Source organism: Myxocyprinus asiaticus, chromosome 37, assembly GCF_019703515.2.
Source record: "Myxocyprinus asiaticus isolate MX2 ecotype Aquarium Trade chromosome 37, UBuf_Myxa_2, whole genome shotgun sequence".
Classification (NCBI taxonomy): Eukaryota; Metazoa; Chordata; class Actinopteri; order Cypriniformes; family Catostomidae; genus Myxocyprinus; species Myxocyprinus asiaticus.
Genome location: NC_059380.1, coordinates 34,551,319 through 34,573,759, shown reverse-complemented (window position 1 = coordinate 34,573,759; position 22,441 = coordinate 34,551,319). Strand labels below are relative to the sequence as shown.

Sequence of the window (22,441 nt, the reverse complement as noted above, 5' to 3'; positions counted from 1 at the left end):
CCATTTTTGGGGAATGTTTTAAAAAATAATTAATTTTATAAGAAAAAAATATATATTTTTGACTTAAGTGAGGCCTGGTCTAAGATTATTTGAGCAAAATTTGATGAAGATTATGCTAAATTTGTATGTGGAATTTTCATAAAAATCCTTGTTGTGTAAAAATTGACCACCAATGAACACCAATGACCAAAGGAAAAAAAATCAAACTAGAAAGAAATTGAACTAAGGGTGAAAACAGCCTCACATATAAAAATGCTGTATATATCACGTATATACTGTATCATATGTGTCCATCCAGTTTCTTTCCCTTTTCCCCTTGCTTTTTTCCACTTTTCTCTCTTTCTTTCCTAACCAAAATGCTTTCTCTTAATCATTTCTCTGCTTTCTGGAACAGAAGTCGCTACTATGAGACGTATATTAGGTATGTTAAATTAGGCATTATATGCCCACATAGCAGGTATTATTGCTTGTAGAACAACAGATGGTGAATGAAAAGCAGAACTGTGGTCAGTTAGTAAAAGCATTGTTGAATGGCTGGATGAATGCTTTGTCTTTCTACCTTGGCCGTGTTCCAAATGCCACACCTTGGACCCTGTGCCAATTTTTACCCAAATAGTATAAAAAGTTCATTTCGTGCTTTTAGGAGTCCTCTAGAAAAAAAAATGAATGAATGAATGAAATATACACCGATCGGCCACTACATTAAAACAACCTGCCTAATATCGTATAGGTCGCCCTCGTGCTGCCAGAACAGCTCTGACCCGTTGAGGCATGGACTCCACAAGACCTCTGAAGGTGTCCTGTGGTAAGTTGCGAGGTGGGGCCTCCATGGATCGGACGTGTTGTTCCACCACATCCCATAGATGCTCAGTCAGATCTGGGGAATTTGGCGACAAATTCAACACCTTGAACTCTTTGTCATGTTCCTCAAACCATTCTTGAACAATTTTTCCTGTGTGGCAGGGCGCATTATCCTGCTGAAAGAGGCCACTGCCATCAGGGAATACCATTGCCATGAAGGGGTGTACTTGGTCTGCAACAATCTTTAGGAAGGTGGTACGTGTCAAAGTAACTTCATATGAATGCCAGGACCCAAGATTTCCCAGCAGAACATTGCCCAGAGTATCACACTGCCTCTGCCGACCTGCCTTCTTCCCATATTGCATACTGCTGCCATCTCTTCTCCAAATAAATGATGCACACGCACCTGGCCATCCACATGATCTAAAAGAAAATGTGATTCTTCAGACCAGGCCACCTTCTTCCATTGCTCCATGGTCCAGTTCTGACGGTCACGTGTCCATTGTAGGTGCTTTCGGCGGTGGACAGGGGTCAGCAAGGGCACTCTGACCGGCTTCATAGCCCCATACGCAGCAAGCTGCTATGCACTGTGTGTTGTGACACCTTTCTATCATGGCCAGCATTAAGTTTTTCAGCAATTTGTGCAACAGTAGCTCTTCTGTGGGATTGGACCAGGTGGGCTAGCCTTCGCTCCCCACGTGCATCAATGAACCTTGGGCGCCCATGACCCTGTCGTCGGTTCATCGGTTGTCCTTCCTTGGCCACTTTTGGTAGGTACTAACCACTGCATACCGGGAACACCCCACAAGACCTGCCATTTTGGAGATGCTCTGACCCAGTCATCTAGCCATCACAATTTGGCCCTTGTCAAAGTCACTCAAATCCTTATGCTTGCCCATTTTTCTTGCTTTCAACACATGAAATTCAAGAACTGACTGTTCACTTGCTGCCTAATATATCCCACCCCTTGACAGGTGCCATTTTAACGAGATAATACATTATATTCACTTCACCTGTCAGTGGTTTTAATATTGTGGCTGATCAGTGTATGTGATTCATATCACTGCTGAAAAAAAACAACAAACAAACAACAACAACAACTATAGCCAGCTTAAACTGGTGGGCTTGTTTTAGTTGGTCTCCCAACCTGATCAGACTGGAAAGTTGACTGGTTTTAGAGGGTTTGCACACTTTTTTAGCTGGGCAAGCTGGGAGACCATTGGCCAGGCTGTTAGACCATCTTAAACCAGCCAACCAGCTTAGGCTGGTTTCAGCCCATTGTTTTCAGTAGCCAGAAGGCATGGTTACTTGGAATGGCTGTTAATGGAGAAACAAGTTTTTTGCCTCCATTTTTCAGCTTTTTGCTGGTGTTTGGAACAAGGCTCTATAAACACAGAGATTGACTACAAAACTGGAAAGAGTTGGTAGGCCCAGTAATGCATTAACAAATTAGAATGAGTCTTGGAGTTGCTGTGTGTTGTGATTGGGTGATGAAGGGAAAGAGGAGGGGCTTGCTGCATGTGTCTGCTGGATGATAACCGGTGCTAATTAAATGAAATGCTAACTTTAAAGGATGACTCTTTAATACTTTAAAAAAAAAAAAATGTGCGAAAAACAGTGTTTATTGCTTATTAATCAGTTATATTTTGTTTGTTTGTTTTATAACCCTAAAACAAGAGTTGTCCTTTAAGTTCACTTCCGCAGAAATGTCGATTAAGTTGGGCTAATGGGGCTGCTAGTCTGTTTACCCTATAGACCTCAAAGTAGATGCCATATTTAATTTGATGTAAAAGAAAACAAGGCTGTAAGGGGTAGCGGTACTGTCAGTTCCTTTAGCCTCATTCATAAAACACAGTGAAAGTACATTTCTGTCTGAATCGTTCGTAATACATTTATTACACAAGTTGATGCACTGACTACATCGTAAGAATGGTTTTACGAGCAGTTTACACAGAAATTTGTCCTGTTCGTGTTTCATGAACGAGGCCCACAATGTCTTCTTAAGTCACATCTGGTTTTTCAAGTTTTTTTTTTTTTTTTGAGCACTGGAAATTCAACATCAGTATTCTGGTCAACATCAGTATGTATGATATAGATGTAATTACCGTGACGTCACACCACAGGCAACCACGCTTCTCGGTTCTTTTGAGCAGCAGATTTCAATGGTGAATATGGGCAGCACTGCAGTTTTAATAATCTTTTAAAGGTGTCATGACATATTTCAAAATGTTCCTTCAGGTTCTCTTATAATATTAGTAAAGTCATATATTTGTAAAACATGATCTTTTTCCACCCTCATTCCAACCCTCTATTGGAAATGGTTGGTTTTGTTGCTAGCTCTCCTTTAAGACTTGACAGTAAACGCCCACTGTTATGATACGGCTCTATGATGACTGACCTGCTCTCTCCTCTTGCCATCACACTGCTCACCACTACTGGGAGGGCCATGGAAGTAGGCGTTGATGTGTTGTTGTGGAGGCGGTCAGATGCAAACATCTACCACAGTGTCACATCACAATGTGGAGAAAGTAGAGAACAAGTAGTTTTGGCAGTTTGATTTCAACAAATGTTTTTGTTTTTTTTTTTCAGTAAGAAGGACTTTTGAGTTCTGAAATTTACATTGTGTTACAATCATCATTATGTCATATTTTACCTCATGTCTGTCACAGCGATTGCACTTTGGAAATTAAAAACAGCCATATGTGTTCAAAGTTTGTGCGTTTCTTTGTGAAAAGTTCAAATCAACCAACAGCAGCTGCGGGGTAAGTGGGTTTTATTAGAACAGATGCGATAACAATGAGGGTGATCCATAAAATATCATAAAGCTTGTCCTGATCCACCGATCCTGATGAAAATTTAAAGAAGCCCAAATCTCCAACAGTCTTTCACCCCCACAAACAGCACTTTTTGGACATTTTCAGCTCAATTTGAGCGAAGCACCCATTGAAAGCAGTTCTTTTATTCAGTGCCAAATGAACCCGGAAGTGCCGGAGCTGAGCTCATGTTTCATGAATGAGGCCTTTTGCACAGACTGTACTTTTGTCCTTCACAGCCTTGTTTTTGTACATCAAAATAATGATTGTGTCTACTCATAGGTCTATACTTCGCGGTTGTTGAAGACATCTAAACTCAGCACAAGGAAACTACTGAGGAATTTTCGAATAATAGAACATCTTTGAGCTGAGACTAGATTTCTAGACTTTAAGCTAGATAATCAAGGCTACAACACTGCTAACTGCTATCTTGATAAGGTTGTGCTCGTTTACTTATGAGGTTTAAATGCATCACTGCACTATGGAGCTACTCGTCTGCATGGTAGTGCATGGCTATGCGTCAACTCATTTAACAACAATCTAACCAACCTTTCAATAACCCCGTGACACAGATCACATGGCAGTGAGAGAAGACGACCAATAATACGTCGTGAAGAGGAGTACGATGAAGATCGCTACTCTGGCGAGTACTACAGTGGAGAGGAGTTTTATGAAGATGACAGCATGCTGTCGGTTGATAGGTAAAACCATCACTATCAAATGCATTCACACAGTTTAATTTTAAATGAACAACTTTATAGTAGAGGGATGTACCGTATATTTCCTTGTCTAGGTACCCCAATAGTGACCAGGAGTACGAGACGCCACGGGGTTACCATCATCCTGACAGTTACCATGATGATGATGAGCAGCCCCTTTATCATGATTCACATAGGTCGCCAAAGAGAAGACTGCTTCCTCCAACACCACAAGGCGAGTCTTTGGGTTCCATATCTTAAATAGCATTTGGTTAGTTCTGTGGAAAAAGGCTCTGTACTTTATGATTCAACTTTATTAAGCATTTCAGAGAAATTTGTGAAAATATTACAACCCCAATTCTGAAAAAATTGGGACAGTATGAAAAATGCTAATAAGAACAAAAAGGAGTGATTTGTAAATTATATTTACCCTTTGCATTATTGAAAGCACTACAACTTCACATTATATGATGTTTTACCTTGTGAATTTCATTGTTTTTTATGTACAGTAATTTCAAATCAAATGATTATAAGACACTTCAAAAAAGTTGAGAAAGGGGCAATTTAAGACTAATAACAATTTGATGAGTCAAAATAAAAAGACAATGTGAAACAGGAGATATGTCATAGTATAAAAGGAGCCTCCAAAAACAGCCTGGTCCTTCAAGAGCAAGGATCATTTGAGACTTGTCAGTTTGCCAACAGATCTTCAGCAAATAATCCAGCACTTTGAGAACAATGTTCCCCAAAGACATTTTGGGCATTTCACCCTCTACGGTGCACAATATAGTTAAAATTTTCAAGGAATATGGTCAAATCTTGGTGCGTAAAGGGCAAGACGAAAACCACTTCTGAATGCATGTGATCTCTAATCCCTCAGACATCACTGTCTTAAAAATCAGCATTTATCTGAAATGGATATAATGAACATGGGCTTGAGATAACTTTAGTAAACCTTTGTTTGTCAACACCACTCGCCGCTGCATCCACAGATGCAAGTTAAGACTTTACTATGCAAAGCAGAAGCTCTACATCAACACTGTCCAGAAGCACTGCCATCTTCTCTGGGCTCGGTCTCATCTTCGATGGAAAGTAGAACAGTGGAACCGTGTTTTATTGGTACGATTACTCCACATTTCAAATAGTTTTTTAAAAACACAGCCATCGTGTTCTCTGGGCCAAAGAGGAAAAGGACCATCCAAGCTGTTATCTGTCCAAAAGCCAATGTCTGTATGGGCCAGGGTTGTGTTAGTGCCCATGGCATGGGTATCTTGCACATCTGTGAGGGCACCATTAACACAGACAAATATGTACAAATTTTGGAGCAGCATATACTGCCATCCAGCACCGTCTTTTCCAGGGACATCCTGGAATTTTCAGCAGGACAACTTCAAACCACATACTGGCTGAATAAGCAGAGAGTGTGGGTGCTAGATTGGCCTGCCTGCAGTCCTGACCATCTCCAATTGAGAATGTGTAGTGCATTATGAAGCGCACAATACAGCAATGAAGACCCCATACAATTGTGCAGCTGAAGACCTGCATAATGGATGAATGGAGGAAAATTCTACTTTTTAAACTTAACAAACGTGTCTTCAGTGTCTAAAAGCTTAATAAGTGTTATTAGAAGAAATGGTGATGTTTCACAGTGGTAAACACTCAACTGTCCCAACTTTTTTGGAGCGTGTTGCAATCATCTGATTTAAAATTACTGTAAAAAAATATATATATATATATATATATATATATATATACAGGTGCATCTCAATAAATTAGAATGTCGTGGAAAAGTTCATTTATTTCAGTAATTCAACTCAAATTGTGAAACTTGTGTATTAAATAAATTCAATGCACACAGACTGAAGTAGTTTAAGTCTTTGGTTCTTTTAATTGTGATGATTTTGGCTCACATTTAACAAAAACCCACCAATTCACTATCTCAAAAAATTAGAATACATCATAAGACCAATAAAAAAAACATTTTTAGTGAACTGTTGGCCTTCTGGAAAGTATGTTCATTTACTGTATATGTACTCAATACTTGGTAGGGGCTCCTTTTGCTTTAATTACTGCCTCAATTCGACGTGGCATGGAGGTGATCAGTTTGTGGCACTGCTGAGGTGGTATGGAAGCCCAGGTTTCTTTGACAGTGGCCTTCAGCTCATCTGAATTTTTTGATCTCTTGTTTCTCATTTTCCTCTTGACAATACCCCATAGATTCTCTATGGGGTTCAGGTCTGGTGAGTTTGCTGGCCAGTCAAGCACACCAACACCATGGTCATTTAACCAACCTTTGGTGCTTTTGGCAGTGTGGGCAGGTGCCAAATCCTGCTGGAAAATGAAATCAGCATCTTTAAAAAGCTGGTCAGCAGAAGGAAGCCTGAAGTGCTCCAAAATTTCTTGGTAAATGGGTGCAGTGACTTTGGTTTTCAAAAAACACAATGGACCAACACCAGCAGATGACATTGCACCCCAAATCATCACAGACTGTGGAAACTTAACACTGGACTTCAAGCAACTTGGGCTATGAGCTTCTCCACCCTTCCTCCAGACTCTAGGACCTTGGTTTCCAAATGAAATACAAAACTTGCTCTCATCTGAAAAGAGGACTTTGGACCACTGGGCAACAGTCCAGTTCTTCTTCTCCTTAGCCCAGGTAAGACGCCTCTGATGTTGTCTGTGGTTCAGGAGTGGCTTGACAAGAGGAACACGACAACTGTAGCCAAATTCCTTGACATGTCTGTGTGTGGTGGCTCTTGATGCCTTGACCCCAGCCTCAGTCCATTCCTTGTGAAGTTCACCCAAATTCTTGAATCGATTTTGCTTGACAATCATAAGGCTGCGGTTCTCTCGGTTGGTTGTGCATCTTTTTCTTCCACACTTTTTCCTTCCACTCAACTTTCTGTTAACATGCTTGGATACAGCACTCTGTGAACAGCCAGCTTCTTTGGCAATGAATGTTTGTGGCTTACCCTCCTTGTGAAGGGTGTCAATGATTGTCTTCTGGACAACTGTCAGATCAGCAGTCTTCCCCATGATTGTGTAGCCTAGTGAACCAAACTGAGAGACCATTTTGAAGGCTCAGGAAACCTTTGCAGGTGTTTTGAGTTGATTAGCTGATTGGCATGTCACCATATTCTAATTTTTTGAGATAGTGAATTGGTGGGTTTTTGTTAAATGTGAGCCAAAATCATCACAATTAAAAGAACCAAAGACTTAAACTACTTCAGTCTGTGTGCATTGAATTTATTTAATACATGAGTTTCACAATTTGAGTTGAATTACTGAAATAAATGAACTTTTCCACGACATTCTAATTTATTGAGATGCACCTGTATATATAAAATGAAATTCACAAGGTAAAACATAATATAATGTGTAGTTGTAGAGCTTTCAATGTAGCAAAGGGTGAATATAATTTACAAATCACTCATTTTTGTTTTTATTAGCATTTTTCATACTGTCCCAACCTTTTCGGAATTGGAGTTGTACTCTTTACGTAGATATTACTCTCTCTCTCTCTTTCATACTTGCATAAATGAATATTTCCACAGGTAATCGGAGACCGTCTTTTAATTTTGAGTGTCTGCGCAGACAGAGCAGTCAAGATGATCTTCCTCACCAGCGTACTGCTCTTCCGTTACATCTCATGCAACATCAGGTAACATTCATTATTAAATAATTATGTGGTATTATTACACTGCAGCTTATGGAGTTTAATTAATAAAATAATAATTAATATAAACAATATTGTATAATACAGATAGTTCTGGCTCTCAAATCTGATTGGATGAGTCACATTCAAACTCGAAACTGTTGTAAAAATGGCCAATATACTTGTTACCACACATATATTGTTGGGCTGTCAATTGATTAAAAATTTTAATCAAATTAATTACATAATATGACTCTCAATAAATCAAATTAACCGTATATCAATATTCGCAGAGAAAGTCCTCAAATAAAAATAATTTAGTATGTAATGATTAAATAATTTGAAATGTATACTGTATATCAATCTGTCTGAGGTACTGTACACTTAATATAAGGGTTTATTCTAAGGACATGTCTATGTACACTTGAATCAGAGGGACGCTTTTGGAGCGCCTCACTTTGGTAGCGTTGCCTCATAAACAACATGTTTTAGGATCTTGTGTCAAGTTTAACGTAATGTAAAACTTAGAAAAACATGTCTCAAGACCCCTGCATTTGAAGTTGCGCTCTGTCCAGTTGTATTTGAATGCAAAAACGAGTCCTCGTCTTGTCAGTGTGGTTTGTTGCCTGTACAGTTGCGCGTTGCCTGTACAGCTGGAGTTGCGCTTACTGCCTCTTGTTGATGGGGACTTGCAAGAAACAAGGTGGTGCTTCAAGCTTGAAATGGTAGAAATATTCCTAATTACGATCTGGGGGCATGCTCATTGCATTTTTTTATATGATTAATCGCACTTAATTATTGAGTTAAATTGAGAGCCCTAATTAATTGATTTCATGTTAAGGGTGCTGTAGATCTATATTACCTAACAAATATATCTGAATTAGGTGTCCTGAAATATCACCTGTATCTGTGAAAGCTGCAAATAAAAAATAAAAAAATATACAAAACTATTTGACCAAAGAATGGCACAATTGATCAGTTAGAATCAAAGGACAGCTTCTATCATTCTGCTATGGCCGCTGTTTTATTAAAATAATTGGTCCCACTTTATATTAGGTGTCTTTAACTAATATGTACTAACATAAGAATACATACAATGCAATGTATTTTTTGTGTAACTGCATGTTGTTCCACAAAATTCTCACAAGATTCACATTTGCTGCTACTGAGGTTGAAGTATGGGTTGGCTTAGGAGTAGGGTTAGGGGGTAGGGGTTAAGTAAATGAAATATGCCCCAAATAAAAATGTGCACTTGCACATAGGTATCTTTCCTAAACATTCAGAAGAAATCACAATAATAAAATGAACTGGAATCAACCAGAATAACAAGAAATAACCAGAGGAACCAGGGATAGGGGTAAAGTTAACAGTGTAACTACAGATATACAATAATTAAATGCAGGTACTTTAAATATAAGTACAGTGCAACAACACATATATACATAGTAAGTACAGTGTATCAGATGTTTAAGAACATAGTAATTAAAGACACCTAATATAATTGTGGTAAAATCACATGACGTATAGCTTCTTGCATTTTATTGCATTCTTGTAAACACGTGCCAGTATAATAATAAATTCAGTAGATTTATACAATGACACCTGTATTTGCTGTTCATCTTCGTCTCCAGGTGATGGCAGTAGCAGGTCTAGACTCCAGTAGGGCTCACAAGCTTTCACCTACACAATCTACCAGATCATGGGCGTCACCTCCACCCACTCCTGCGAGTAAAGACCAAACGCCCTACTACACACCACTCATCCGCGTGGACCGCCCTCTAAGGGACAGCGTCAGCAGCAGTCACTCGTCCATACGGAAGAGCTCCTGGTATACAGACGACCCTGAGTACCAGCAAAGGAAAAACTCGCCTGTTCATCTGCAGGTCCCACCTGAGTACAGAAACCAATACTACCAAAAGAGAGGCAGTGCAACCAGCCTGGTGGAGGCGGTGAGTCAGAGACCTCCGATTGGGGTGAATCTCTTGACAACATGTCCAGGTCACATTTTAACACAAAATCAAAATAAATTGTGCCATTGTTTTCTTCATAATTAATACAATTTTCCTCCCAAATTCTTTCTGACTTGCGGCCAGATGTTTTAGTTTGGATTTTTGAGTTCTCAGTGGTGATTCTCATTAGATTCTTATTACTGAATGTGGCCATTGTGTCAAGTAAAAAAAAAAAAAAAAAAATATATATATATATATATATATATATATATATATAATATATTTAAACAAGCACATTGTGCTGTGTCAAGATTTTTTACCACAATAATCTGTTTCTTTTTAAACAACCCTTAACACAGTGATATTTAACTGTTTTAAAATTATTTAAAATAAAGATGTAATATAATCTCTTTGGTGAACAATGATCATTTAAACAAGATACATTTACTTGAAGCAAAACGACATAAGATATTTTATCTTGTTTTCGGGGAAATCTGGGAAGCAAAATGTATTAATGTTTATGCTTATGAGAAGAAAATATTATTTGCCAATGGGGTAAGACAAAACACGTGTTTCAAAGGGAAAGCAAGTTTATTTTTCTTACCCCATTGGCAAATACTGTCGTTTTTTCTTATTTTAAGCATAAACAAAATTTTGTTAGATTTATCTGAAAACAAGACTTAATATCATAGGCCTTATTTTAAGACCGCTACATCTTAAGCATAGTGATAGGCAATATGTAAAGTTTTGGTATTTTCGTGAAAGTATATGCTAAGTCTTAGGCATTAGTGGGTTGGCAAAACACTGCACACAAATCATCTGCGTCCTTTTATAGTCAATTTCCTGTGAATCAAAGTTGATATCAATGAAGACAACCCATTCATAAACATTTGGTAGTGTAAACAGGCTGTATGCAATGCATTAGAAGAATAGAAATATGGACCATTTGTGTCTTACGTTCTTCTGCACATTAACTACGTTCCTTGTTAAATGTCAGACATATGTCTATGACAGTGACATGCTCCTCATATATGCATAGAAAATGTGGTGCTCATCAGGACCAACTGGATTTAGGCTCTGCTAAATCATAAAAAATGTAAGTATTATTAATCATATTGATTTTTGGACACACAAATCATAGCTAGTATTCAAATTGATCTATAGATCTTTTATATCATCTGCTGGTGGAATCCCCAAACTGCAAATGCAGGAACTGAGTTTAGTTTGTGGTTCTCAGATGTCTTAGCACAGTTACCTATTTCACAGGAAAATAGCTAATTGCTATTTGCACCACTTCATTAACATACAATACACCCACAGTTTGCAATAATATGGTCATCTGTGTCATTGAAGATAGAATCTAAGACTTAGTAATAACCGTTTTTCTTTTCTCTGTCCTTTCTGTGAGCAGGTCTTGATATGCGAAGGCTTGGGTCGATACGCCAAGGATCCGAAGTTCGTGGCTGCCACAAAGCACGAGATTGCAGACGCATGTGAGATGACCATCGATGAGATGGAGAGTGCTGCCAGCCACCTCCTAAATGGCAGCATTACGCCAGGAGTCAATGGCGTTACTGTGTTCCCTAAACTGGGTCACAAAGACTACGAGCCACAAGATGTCTCGGCTAGCTACAGTGATGAAGAACCGGAGCCAGAACCTAGACCGCAGTACGAGGAGGACCTGGCAGACGAAATGATATGTATTACCACTTTATAGCATCTGGTTAGCGGCTAATGCTAACATGACCACTTTATAGCATCTGGTTAGCGGCTAATGCTAACATGACCACTTTATAGCATCTGGTTAGCGGCTAATGCCAACAGATTAGTATGTTCCTCAAAAACTGATAAACGAAACAAATATAAAGAATATTTATTGGCTTACCACCTAAAGAAGTGCCTTTACAGCGGAACAGAAAGGCACCAAAAGAATGGATGCGTTGGGCCCACCCACTCACTTACTGTTCAGCCAGGATCTAATTTGCCGGCATTTCGACTTGTTTTTTAATAGAATTAATATGGGGACTGCCCCTAACTTGATGTCGAGCTCTGGAAGTGAACTTTGGTTGTCTGTGCTTTCACTGCTGGAAATGGACCAATGAGCAGCGAGGGGAGGTACCCGGAGGCAGTCTGTTTCCAAGGTGATGACAATCAAAGCAAATATGTCATTACCTCAGTCATTTTATTGAGGGTTTTGCATATCAAGCACGTTGCAAGCTCAATGCAAGCTAAGTATGGCATATCCCTCGACAAAGGCTTTAGTTTAATTTTACAACCCACACTTTATTTTAGTAACGTCAAGGTACAACTGCATATTTTAGAGAACAAATGCTAATTATACAACGCTGGTTTACAATAAGGATATCATGCAGAGTTGTGGTAAACTGGACACACTTTACAAGAGAATTTCAGCATTTTTGTTGAATGCACTAGCAGACAGGTTATTTTTTAAATTTAGGATAGCCTGTTTTATATTTCATAATATGCTGTAAATGACTTGTAACATATAATGCAAAAGAAAACTTTGTAAAGAGACATATATTTTGTAATTATGTACTGTACAAAAAAGTCAGCAATATTAATCCTAATTGATGTTATTGCATTACAAAAAATAAGAAATTTGGTGTTATTTTAATAGGAACTGGACTTTATTAAATTATTTGCCTTTATTCTTTGCTCATATGCATTCTTACTCGTTTGTGAAAAATATAAAAAAGCCAATTTTATATGAGGTTATGTCTGTGACACACCCGCACAAGATATGCAAGTTGTTTCTTCAGTGTCTGTTTTCATAGGCGTAACCAATGTAGTGTTCCTTTAAAATCTACGGCATGCAGTATTGGTCACAAAACGTTGACCTCCTTTAAGGAGATTTCAGTAGGGCTTACAGAATTGTCTTAATTGTTCATGTGTGTATATTGAAAGAGTCTTTTGAATAGGACTTCCCACTTTAAGGGTTTGTGTGTGTTTTGTTGCATATTTTGTGCAGGGGAGGTGCACAGTAGGGTGCAATGGTAAATGTTTTGTGCATTTACAATGCTGCTTAATTAGTCTGCAGGTAAACTGTACGACCCTCTCCAGGAACATGCTGCCATATGGAAAAGCCTGCTGCCATTGGCTGATCTATAAACAGCTGATCTTGGAATAGCATACCTGCTCCCTGACTACTGCAAGGGGAAACCCAAAGCTAGTTCCAGATCAACGATTCATTTCCAACAAAATTATTGGGTGTTTTGTGCCCTTATATATTGAAATATTCCTTTAGGTTTTATAAGAACAGTGATGATGATAAAGAAAAAGATTATGACAAAAAAAATGTATTATGTGTAAGTTATGGGTTGCTTGAAGTGTATGTTCACATCATGCTTCCTTAAAGGGATAGTTCACCCAAAAATTAAAATTCTGTCATTATTTACTCACACTCATGTTGCTCCATCATTTCATGTTGCTCAAATTTTTCAAGAATCTTTAAAAGTTCATAGTAGCCACATCTGTCAAGCCCTAAAAAGGACAATAAAACATAGAATTACCTTAAAAGTAGTCCATATGTTTCATGCGCTATATTCCATGTCTGAAGCTGTATGAGAATGTTTGTGTGAGAACAGGCAAAAATTTAAGTACATGTTCACTGAAGATCTTCCCTTCCACTGGAGCTTTCAGTTTTCTATGCTGCATATTCAAATTGGCACTGTGTTCAGTTACGACACACACATACACATACATATATATGTGTGTGTGTGTGTGTGTGTGTGTGTGTGTATATATATATATATATATATATATATATATATATATATATATATATAAAATTATTATTTTTATTTTTTTTATCTGAATGCAGACACAATGAGATTTCAGAGTGTTCGCAAAGGGGAAGATTATTAGTGAATAACGACTTTAATTTGTTCTGTTCCTCATACAGAGCTTTTGTTCAGCTTTCGTAGACTTGAAATATAGCACAAGTCATATGGACTATATTTATTTATTTATTTATTTTTGGTCCTTTTAGGGCTTGACATGTGGTTACTATGAACGTTGTATCAAAAAGTTCCACGTTAATATTTTTAGAATAGTTTTCTTTTTGTTCAACAGAAAACAAATAACAGCGTATGGGTTTGGAATGACATAAAGGTGAGTAAATAATGAGGGGTTTTTTGTGCGTGGGTTTTTTTTTTCTTTTTTTTTTTCTTTTTTTTAGATTAACTATTCCTTATAGGCAGGGCAAGAAACTGGTTAAGCAATACCGATCCCCCTTTCCCCCTCCTTTGTTTCTCTATTTTGCATTTATATTTTCTCACTTCAGCTGGCTTCTGCAAATACCTCTTTTAGTGCAGGGGAAACATATCAGCATTTGAATCATCCTTTTTGTGAGCGTTTTTACCTTTTAAGGTGTTGTAAATTCTGAGCCTTTTCTTTAGGCCTCAACACTGGATTACATGATTCATCTGACCTTTTGTCACTTCCAAAAAACAAATTAATGCTAAGCATTAAGGGCAAAACATTTTTGATTGCAAAGGCCATTGCCTTGAAGTGTAAAGCTTCAGAAAAGGGATAGTTCACCCAAAAATAACAATTCTGTCACCATTTACTCATGCTAATGATGTTCCAAACCAGAATAATTTTCTTCTGTGGAACACAAAAGATGTTAGACAGAACGTTAGCCTCAGTCACTATTCACTTTCATTGCATCTTTTTTCCATGCAATAATAGTAAATGGTGACAGAGGCTTTTTGGAATGATGTGGTGGTTAATGGTGAAAACGTTTTTATTTTTGGGCGAACTATTCCATTAGATTAGGGGAAAAATGGGTTTGTTGGAATTATTGTTTGAGTGTTGTTGATCTATTGTGTTTTGGAAGAGTACTGTGCTTTTCAGTCAACCGAATACTGTCATGAAACTTGTGGGTTCAACCACTGCATGTGCACATCTGAAAGGGCTCTTTGAAATGATCCGTGCGAGAAAAAAAAATACATTTGTGTTTTGGTCTTCATGTCGATTATACTGTATCTTGTAAACGGACCAATGCACATTCTTGGCACATTGTACTATTCGTAGCAATTACTTGTAAGGATAAAAATATATGCATTATTTTTAATTAAAAAAAAAAAAGTTTAAAAAAAAAACTTGGTAAACTAAATATTTAACTTTTACCTTGTGTCAGGGACTACTGAAAAAAAAAAAAACAACAACAAAAAAAAAAAACATTTTTCTTAATATACCAGTGGGGTTTTACTCTTAGCACATTGCTGTTTGTCTTTGCACAATTTACTGTAACGTGCAATTTGTTTTCCCTGTTTTCTATTCATATTTTGTGTATAAAGGTGGGCGAATTTTGTACTTTTTTTCTGTGACTGTACGTATGGTTTTGTGAAATATATATTTGTCATTTGCATCTCACCTTTCAGTGCTGGGACTAACAGAAAATGAAAAGTATTATACACGTTTTCGGAGCCACATCTGTTGATTTATCATATTTTCATCTAGAGTTGTTGCCACTACTATTATTTAATTTTTCTTATTAATGCTGTAAGGGAAAATAAGATTATATTGTAACATATGTACAAAAGTAATGGCAAAATGCGTGGTAATGCTTTCCATTTGAAAGTTCTTATCTTTGCTCTGATATGGTTTTTACTCCATGAAGGAAAAAAAGAAAAAAAGATTTTCTCTTCGTAGCAGATGACTTCTAATATCCCTCTAGGTTTTGTTTTGAATTTTTTTTTTTTTTTTTTTGGCCTGGACTTGATTTTAATCAATACTGAAATTTTATTTTCTAATGATTAATAATGAATAAAACCTAATGAAAAAACAAAGAATTGTGTCACTTATCTGTTTGTATACAAAAACATGACATTGCAATAAATAACATAGTTTTACCAATGAAATGTTTTATGTCTCCAATTTATTATATTGCATAAAATATTAAACTTAGATTTTAAACATTTTTGGATTTTATGACAATTAAGTGGACATGGGGTAAATATCAAAATAAGGGCCAAAAGTTTATCTGGGAGAAAAAGAAATAAAAAGATAAAAAGTTTGCTTACAGAAAATGAGACTGGATGCTAAAAGAAAAGAAAAGTGAAATTTAAAATGTAAAAAATAAATAAATAAAAAGGAGCACTTCCATTTATGTTTCTATTTTACAGATTCAAAATACTTTTGTCTCTAAATTGACTCTACTAATCATTTTCCTTTTCTCTTATCAAAATGTTTCAAACAAAGCATTTCTAGGGAATATTGTTACAATTGGTAATCATTTTAAAATTTTACTTTGTCCTCAACATAACTTTACAACGTGCAAGTCTTTTTTTAATATCCCTTTTAAGTATCAAAAGCCATTTCTGTAAATATGTCATCCTCCAGGAAGTAACATGATTTTGGATGGAAAACAACAGCACAAACATTAGTACATATTAGCAATATAGATCTATAGATTCTGTTATATTTAGTGGTATTAATTGTTTTGTTTCCTGCCTGAGCTTGACCAGAGCATAATCAGGAAGTCTGGTGTACCCTTTTATAGAAATACTTACTTAAATAACAAACACATGCATACCCTTTTGTAAAAGTTACATAGTTCAAAAGAAATTATAAAGCTAATGTGCATTTACTGAGCAAAGACTTTACAGCTTTACACAAAGGTGCGAATAAGCTGGTCCCAGTAGATGTATATAGGTAATGATGTCTAATTGGAACATAGTATTAAATATTAAATCTGATTACATTTCAAGACTTTGGATTCCATAAAATTGCCAGATGATCTAACCAGCTGTAGCAGACTGAGGTGAATATAAAGTCACTCTGGGCTGATTTTGTTGTTCACTTGGGACACGGTAGTCTGAACCTCAGATGCATCGTCCTCTGAAGGCCAAGGGTCCTTTCCACACAGTAGAAGTGGAACTGCATACTTCCGGAACTGGAAAGAAAGTCACAATTCCAATTAAATGTGAATTTTGAAAAAGTAAACTTGAAAATAGCTAAACGTAAAGGGTTAGTTCACCCCAAAATGAAAATTCTGTTGTTCCATGTTATTTTTATTTTGGGGTAAACTATCTCTTTAAGGTCTGTTTACACCAAGTCTAATGCAACTTAACAACAAAGAACCCTTGCGCACAAAGGATCAGCCAGTAAAATGCCAGTAAATGTGTTTACATGTGGTGCAAAATCGGTGTAATGGGCAAAAATCAATCTAATCTTTATGACCTTAACCTGATAAAGGAACGCTGTTTAAGCATTTACAAGACCACACTTGTTGTCGGCTTAATAAGCATAATCGGTGTAAGAATGTGCATGTACACTCAATGTTTCACATCAAAATTGATTATGGAACACTAAGTTCAATGCTGAATTGTTGTTATTCTCTGAAAACTTCTCTGGATACTTGAATGAATTGTTTGGTTTGAACAGTTAAAATATTGACCTAGTCTCCGAATAAAAACAGAACAGATCGTCATAGTGCAACGTTTCACACCTGGGTGTGAACAGTTTCATTAAAATCTTGTCATGTTTTTCATGCTGTAAAATTGGGACTTTGAATAGGCCTTTATGATGCTAAACTGGGCAGATCGTACTGATGCAAATGAAATTCTAGTTAGAACCTTTTACCCAACTATAAGTTCTACTTAATAGCCATCTGTTTCAATATTAGCTACAGTAATCATGTGACTCACCTGTTTATTCATGTAAATATAGATCATGGGGTTGTAGACAGTGCTGCTCTTGGCCATGTATATAGGTACCACCTTCACAAGAGCATCCAACTGGACATCAGGGTTGAAGACGATTGTTAGAGCCAGTGTGGCATAGGGGAGCCAGCTCACGAGAAATGCCAACACCATCATCACCACCATCCACGCCACCTTAGCCTCTGCTCTCGCGGCTGCCCTTCCACCCACTTTAGCTACCTGACAAAGATCAGGAATACACAATGTCAAATAACTTTCTAGAATTTCTATACAAAAAATAAAGATATGTTATGCATCGTTGCAAATGACACAGGTTATAATATAGAAAATAGAATTTAACTGCTTGGATCTGAATTGTGCAAAATTAAAAATTGCTCTTTTTTTTTTTATTATTATTATTATTATTGTATGCAATTACATGAGGACTTAAAGGAATGGTTCAACCAAATATGAAAATTCTGTCATTATTTACTCATGAATAATGCAAGTTGCTATTCACTGAGAATCACTTTATTTAAATATGGTGTCTTGATGCATCATGCCTGATTCAAAAAAACTAAACATTTAAACAGGACAATGTCATACTTGTCTCAGTGTATAGAGCAGCCATGAATATGAGACCACAATGATGGCAAACGGCACAGCGAAACACAGTGAGAAGTAACAGATGATGTAAGACATGTTTTTGAGGTCTCTGCTTTGCCAGTCAGGTCCGCAGGATGTGCCAACACCTTCCAGCTGGTAACTGCCCCAGCCAAAAAGAGGTGGCATATTCCAGATTAGAGACCACAGCCAAGACAATGCCACACCGCTTGCAGCGTGCTTGGTCTGGAATTTGATGGTGCCCAGAGGCTTGCACACTACAAACAGCCGTTCCACAGCAATCAGGGCCACTGTGCATAATGCTGTTATACCTGTAGGGTCAAGAGAGAATCAGAGTCAATTGAGGCAACAGAGTAAATTGGATAATGAAAATTCGATTAACGTTAATGAGAGTTCACTCCATTTGAATTTAAAATTTTTACATTTTAAGGACTGGTAAGTAGTTGAAAAATGGAAGTCACTTTAGGATAAGCTATTCACAATTTTAATAACTTTCTGTTTAAGCTGCCGTTACATCTAGTGTACACTCGGTCGAGCGCTCAGCCTTTCAAAGTATCTTTTGCCTGCAAGCCCGTATGGACGCATTCAACGTATGTGCATTCAACGCAATGCAAGGTGTACGTACATACGACATGCACAGACGTGTACTGTCCACATCTACATTTGTGGCCAAAAATATTGGCACCCTTGGTAAATATGAGCAAAGAAGACTGTGAAAAAAAATTTGCATTGTTTATTCTTTTGATCTTTCATTCAATAAATTCACAAAAATCTAACCTTTAATTGAATAAATATTTTTCTCCAAAACACTTTGGCCACAATTATTGGCACCCCTACAAATTCTTATGAGTAAAATATGAATCGGAAGTATACTTCCGATTCATATTTTACATTTTTTAGTGCACCTGGGTGACTAGGAACTTGATATTGTTCAGCCATGACTTCCTGTTTCACAGGGGTATAAATATGAGGTAACACACAGGCTTAGACTAAAGAATCCAGTGCTGATGTGCAGCAAAAAGTTGTTGAGCTTCACAAAATGGGAAGTGGCTATAAGAAAATAGCCAAAGCATTGAAAATGCCCATTTCCACAATCAGGGCAATAACTGACAAGTTCCAATTAACTGGAGATCTTTAGAATCGACCTGGAAAAGGACATGTGTCTATATTATCTCCACACACAGTGAGGAGGATGGTTCAAGTGGCCAAAGAATCTCCTAGGATCACAGCTGGAGAATTGCAGAAATTAGTTGGGTCCTGGGGTCAGAAAGTCTCAAAACAAATATCAGACATCATCTACATCACAAGTTTTTTGGGAGGGTTTCAAGAAAAAAAAAAAAAGCCTCTGCTCTCATCCGACAACAAACTCAAGCATCTTCAGTTTGCCAGACACTAGTGCAACTTCAAATGCAACCAGGTTGGTCAGATTAAACAAAAACAGAGCTTTTTGGCAGCAAACACCAGAGATGGGTTTAGCGCACACAGAGATAAAAGCACCTAATGCCCACGGTTAAATGTGGTGCTGGGTCTTTAATGATGTAGGGCTGTTTTTCTGCCAGATGTCCTGGACATCTTGTTTGGATACATGGCATCATGGACTCTATCAAATACCAACAGATATAAAAACAAAATCTGGCTGCCTCAGCCAGAAAGCTTACAATGGGCCCTGGTTGGACCTTCCAGCAGGACAATGATCCAAAACAAACATCAAAATCAACACAAAAATGGTTCACAGACCACAAAATCAAGGTTCTGCCATGACCATCCCAGTCCCCTAACCTGAACCCCATAGACAATTTATGAGATGAACTGAAGAGGAGTGTCCACTAACATAGACCTCTGAATTTGAAGGATTTGTAGAGATTCTGTATGGAGGAATGGTCTCAGATCCCTTGCCAGGTGTTCCCCAACCTCATTAGGCATTATAAGATAAGACTCAGCTGTTATCTTGGCAAATGGAGGTTACAAGAAGTATTGAATAAAAGGGTGCCAATAATTATGGTCAATGCGTTTCAGAAAAAATATTTATGTGGCAGGGTGAGCAAGAGACACAGTGGGTGTGGCGTCAAGCCTCCGAGAGGCATTTATTGGAAATAATAATAAATGTAAAATGTCCATAAAAGGGGATAAAGTATCCAGGGAGAATAGTGTTCATAACAAAGGGGGAATCTGGCATCCTCGCAGTGAGACGGGGCTCCGTGAAGGGTGGGGTAGTGTCCATGTAATGGCCCAGGCATGAGCTGGGTCCGTCGGCCGCACTCGCTCTCCTCCAGGGTCCACGGCGCGAGGGGCGGCGGCTTCCTTGGCGGCCTGACTTCTCAGGCCCACGGCAGGTGAGAGGGGAAGGCGGCCCGGCCTCTAGCCTGTCGGCCGCGACTTGTGCAGTTCTCCCCCGGCGACTCATTTAATCCGTCCGGGAGTCCGAGGAGCGGGGCTCTGGTCCTGGGCGTGCGAGGATGCCAGTGTGTGTGTACACACATGGAGATTTGAAGCTGACCCCCCGAGAAGAGGTGCGCTCTGCGTTTTAAAGACAGCGGTGATGAAGCATTATTCACATCAGGTGTGCTTCATTCACCGCTGTCAGAACGAGGATTATTAATTATGCACCTCTTCTCGCTCTCCTGCCCAACTCCCGTCGTGAGCCTGGCTGAAGGGCGGCCCTAAGAGGCGGGGTGACAATGAAGAGTCGGAGGGGCGGATCATTCCGCCCTGTTTCAATTGAAGGTTAGATTTTTGTGAATTTTTTGAATGAAAGATCAAAAGGACAAACAATGTAGCTCATATTTACCAAGGGTACCAAAATTTTTGGCCACAACTGTAATAAATTGGGCTGTAAGCAGACAGTAAGCACATCCTCTGCTGATGGCGAAATCTGTGTAATGTGCAAGGTGTGCAAGGTGTACAAGATGAAGTGGTATGCAGAAAACCCAAATATACTTTGGCATTTATTTTGACTAATGTATACTACCTGCTAATTTAAAATGTGTCCATGTTACAATCATCATAGTGTATTACATAAAGTTCTCATTATGACACTCCTATTATGTTTAATTTCCACCCCAATATCATACCTTGGACATTTAAAATCTTGAAAATTCCAGAAGATAATAGATTACAATGCTAGGGTATTGCTATATAGTTGCTAATGTGTTCTGAGCAGTTCTTAGCTCGTTGTTATATTACTAGGATGTTTCATATGGTAGGGTATTTATTGGTGGTTGCTTCCTGGCTGAAGTTAAAAGTTTAATTTAAACTTCCCCATGTAACTTTGAAATTCTGTTCCCTAGATATGGCTTGTATACATCCCTCCATTTAAGTTTGTAGGATTTACTTTTTTTATTTTTTTCCAACCATTTTTTTGTCTCTCAGGTGAAAATTTTAAGTCTGATTATTTAGAAGAAAGAAAAAAACACCTTCTCAACAAGCCACACAATTTGAGGTATCATTCAAGTTTGTTAAACAAACAGCGTGAGATGGGTTTGCAAAGTTTTGATACTTACAGTTAGGGATCTCAACAAACCCTACCATAAGTACAGTATGAGCATTTGTAATGGATTCTTGCCGAGGACCACTAATAAAACATTGTATAAAATGATTCTATTTAGGGTTATAGTTTCTTCCAGTCAGATTAAAGTAAAATGAATTCATAAATCTGAAAAAGCCATATTGTTTTAAGTCTTGTTTGCGAGAGTCCTAGAAGCCCAGCAGGGGTGCACATTATATAATACAGTCTAAAATTATTCTTTTGTGTTGGAATGAACCCAATACAGACTTACCAAATAAAGCAACACAGAATCCCTCCAGAACACATCCGACCCGTCCCATGATGTAATAGCCCACGGCATTGGTCACCACAGATGGTAGACTTCCTGTAAAAGTAGTGCCCAGGTCGGCAACGGCAAGGTTCACCAGGGCAAAATTCAGAGGCTGCCGCAGCTGTTTATGCTGGAGAGTGACAACGATAACTGTAGCATTGAGCATGACAGCTGTCATGGAGAACACGGCCATGAGGACAGATAGTGTGATGAATCCTGCCCGTGGCAGGGGCATTTTTGCAACATGGTCTTGGAGGGATGAGCCATTCAGGAATTCAGAGAAAGAGGCCATTTATCAGAATCTTAAATAAAAGCAGTCGGACAAAAGAATAATCTGGATGAAAAGCGGTTCCTTTAAAATTTAGCTTTGTCTTCTGTGGTTTTAGTAGTTTTCATATATTAGTTGTCATTCTAGTTCA

General features: G+C 37.9%; 2 protein-coding genes across 2 annotated transcripts in view; one reads left to right on the top strand and one right to left on the bottom strand.

The window, feature by feature from the left end:
• The window catches only part of cacna1da (calcium channel, voltage-dependent, L type, alpha 1D subunit, a), a 146,118-nt gene extending 130,331 nt beyond the window's left edge, over positions 1-15,787 (top strand). The window contains exons 45-50 of the mRNA XM_051675488.1: positions 395-421; positions 4,187-4,315; positions 4,408-4,547; positions 7,867-7,973; positions 9,599-9,916; positions 11,328-15,787. Of these exons, the coding sequence (XP_051531448.1) occupies positions 395-421; positions 4,187-4,315; positions 4,408-4,547; positions 7,867-7,973; positions 9,599-9,916; positions 11,328-11,633 (1,027 nt within the window). The 3' untranslated portion in view covers positions 11,634-15,787. The remainder of the gene's footprint in view (positions 1-394; positions 422-4,186; positions 4,316-4,407; positions 4,548-7,866; positions 7,974-9,598; positions 9,917-11,327) is intronic.
• Positions 15,788-16,599: 812 nt separating this feature from the next.
• On the bottom strand, positions 16,600-22,314 carry parapinopsinb (parapinopsin b). Its single transcript, XM_051675505.1, has 4 exons — positions 21,984-22,314; positions 18,190-18,518; positions 17,590-17,823; positions 16,600-16,835 (listed from the first exon to the last, which is right to left on the bottom strand). Exons 1-4 carry the CDS (start codon positions 22,312-22,314, stop codon positions 16,716-16,718), a joined length of 1,014 nt encoding a protein of 337 aa, XP_051531465.1. The 3' UTR covers positions 16,600-16,715.
• Between the last annotated feature and the right edge of the window lie 127 nt (positions 22,315-22,441).

What these genes read in the sequence shown, in the direction of transcription:
- parapinopsinb (XM_051675505.1), bottom strand. Translation starts at nt 22,314, where the DNA reads ATGGCCTCTTTCTCTGAATTCCTGAATGGCTCATCCCTCCAAGACCAT. An exon ending in ATTCTGTGTTGCTTTATTTG is followed by an intron (nt 18,519 to 21,983) that starts GTAAGTCTGTAT and finishes TTGACCCTACAG; the next exon opens with GTATAACAGCATTATGCACA. An exon ending in TGCTCTATACACTGAGACAA is followed by an intron (nt 17,824 to 18,189) that starts GTATGACATTGT and finishes GATCTTTGTCAG; the next exon opens with GTAGCTAAAGTGGGTGGAAG.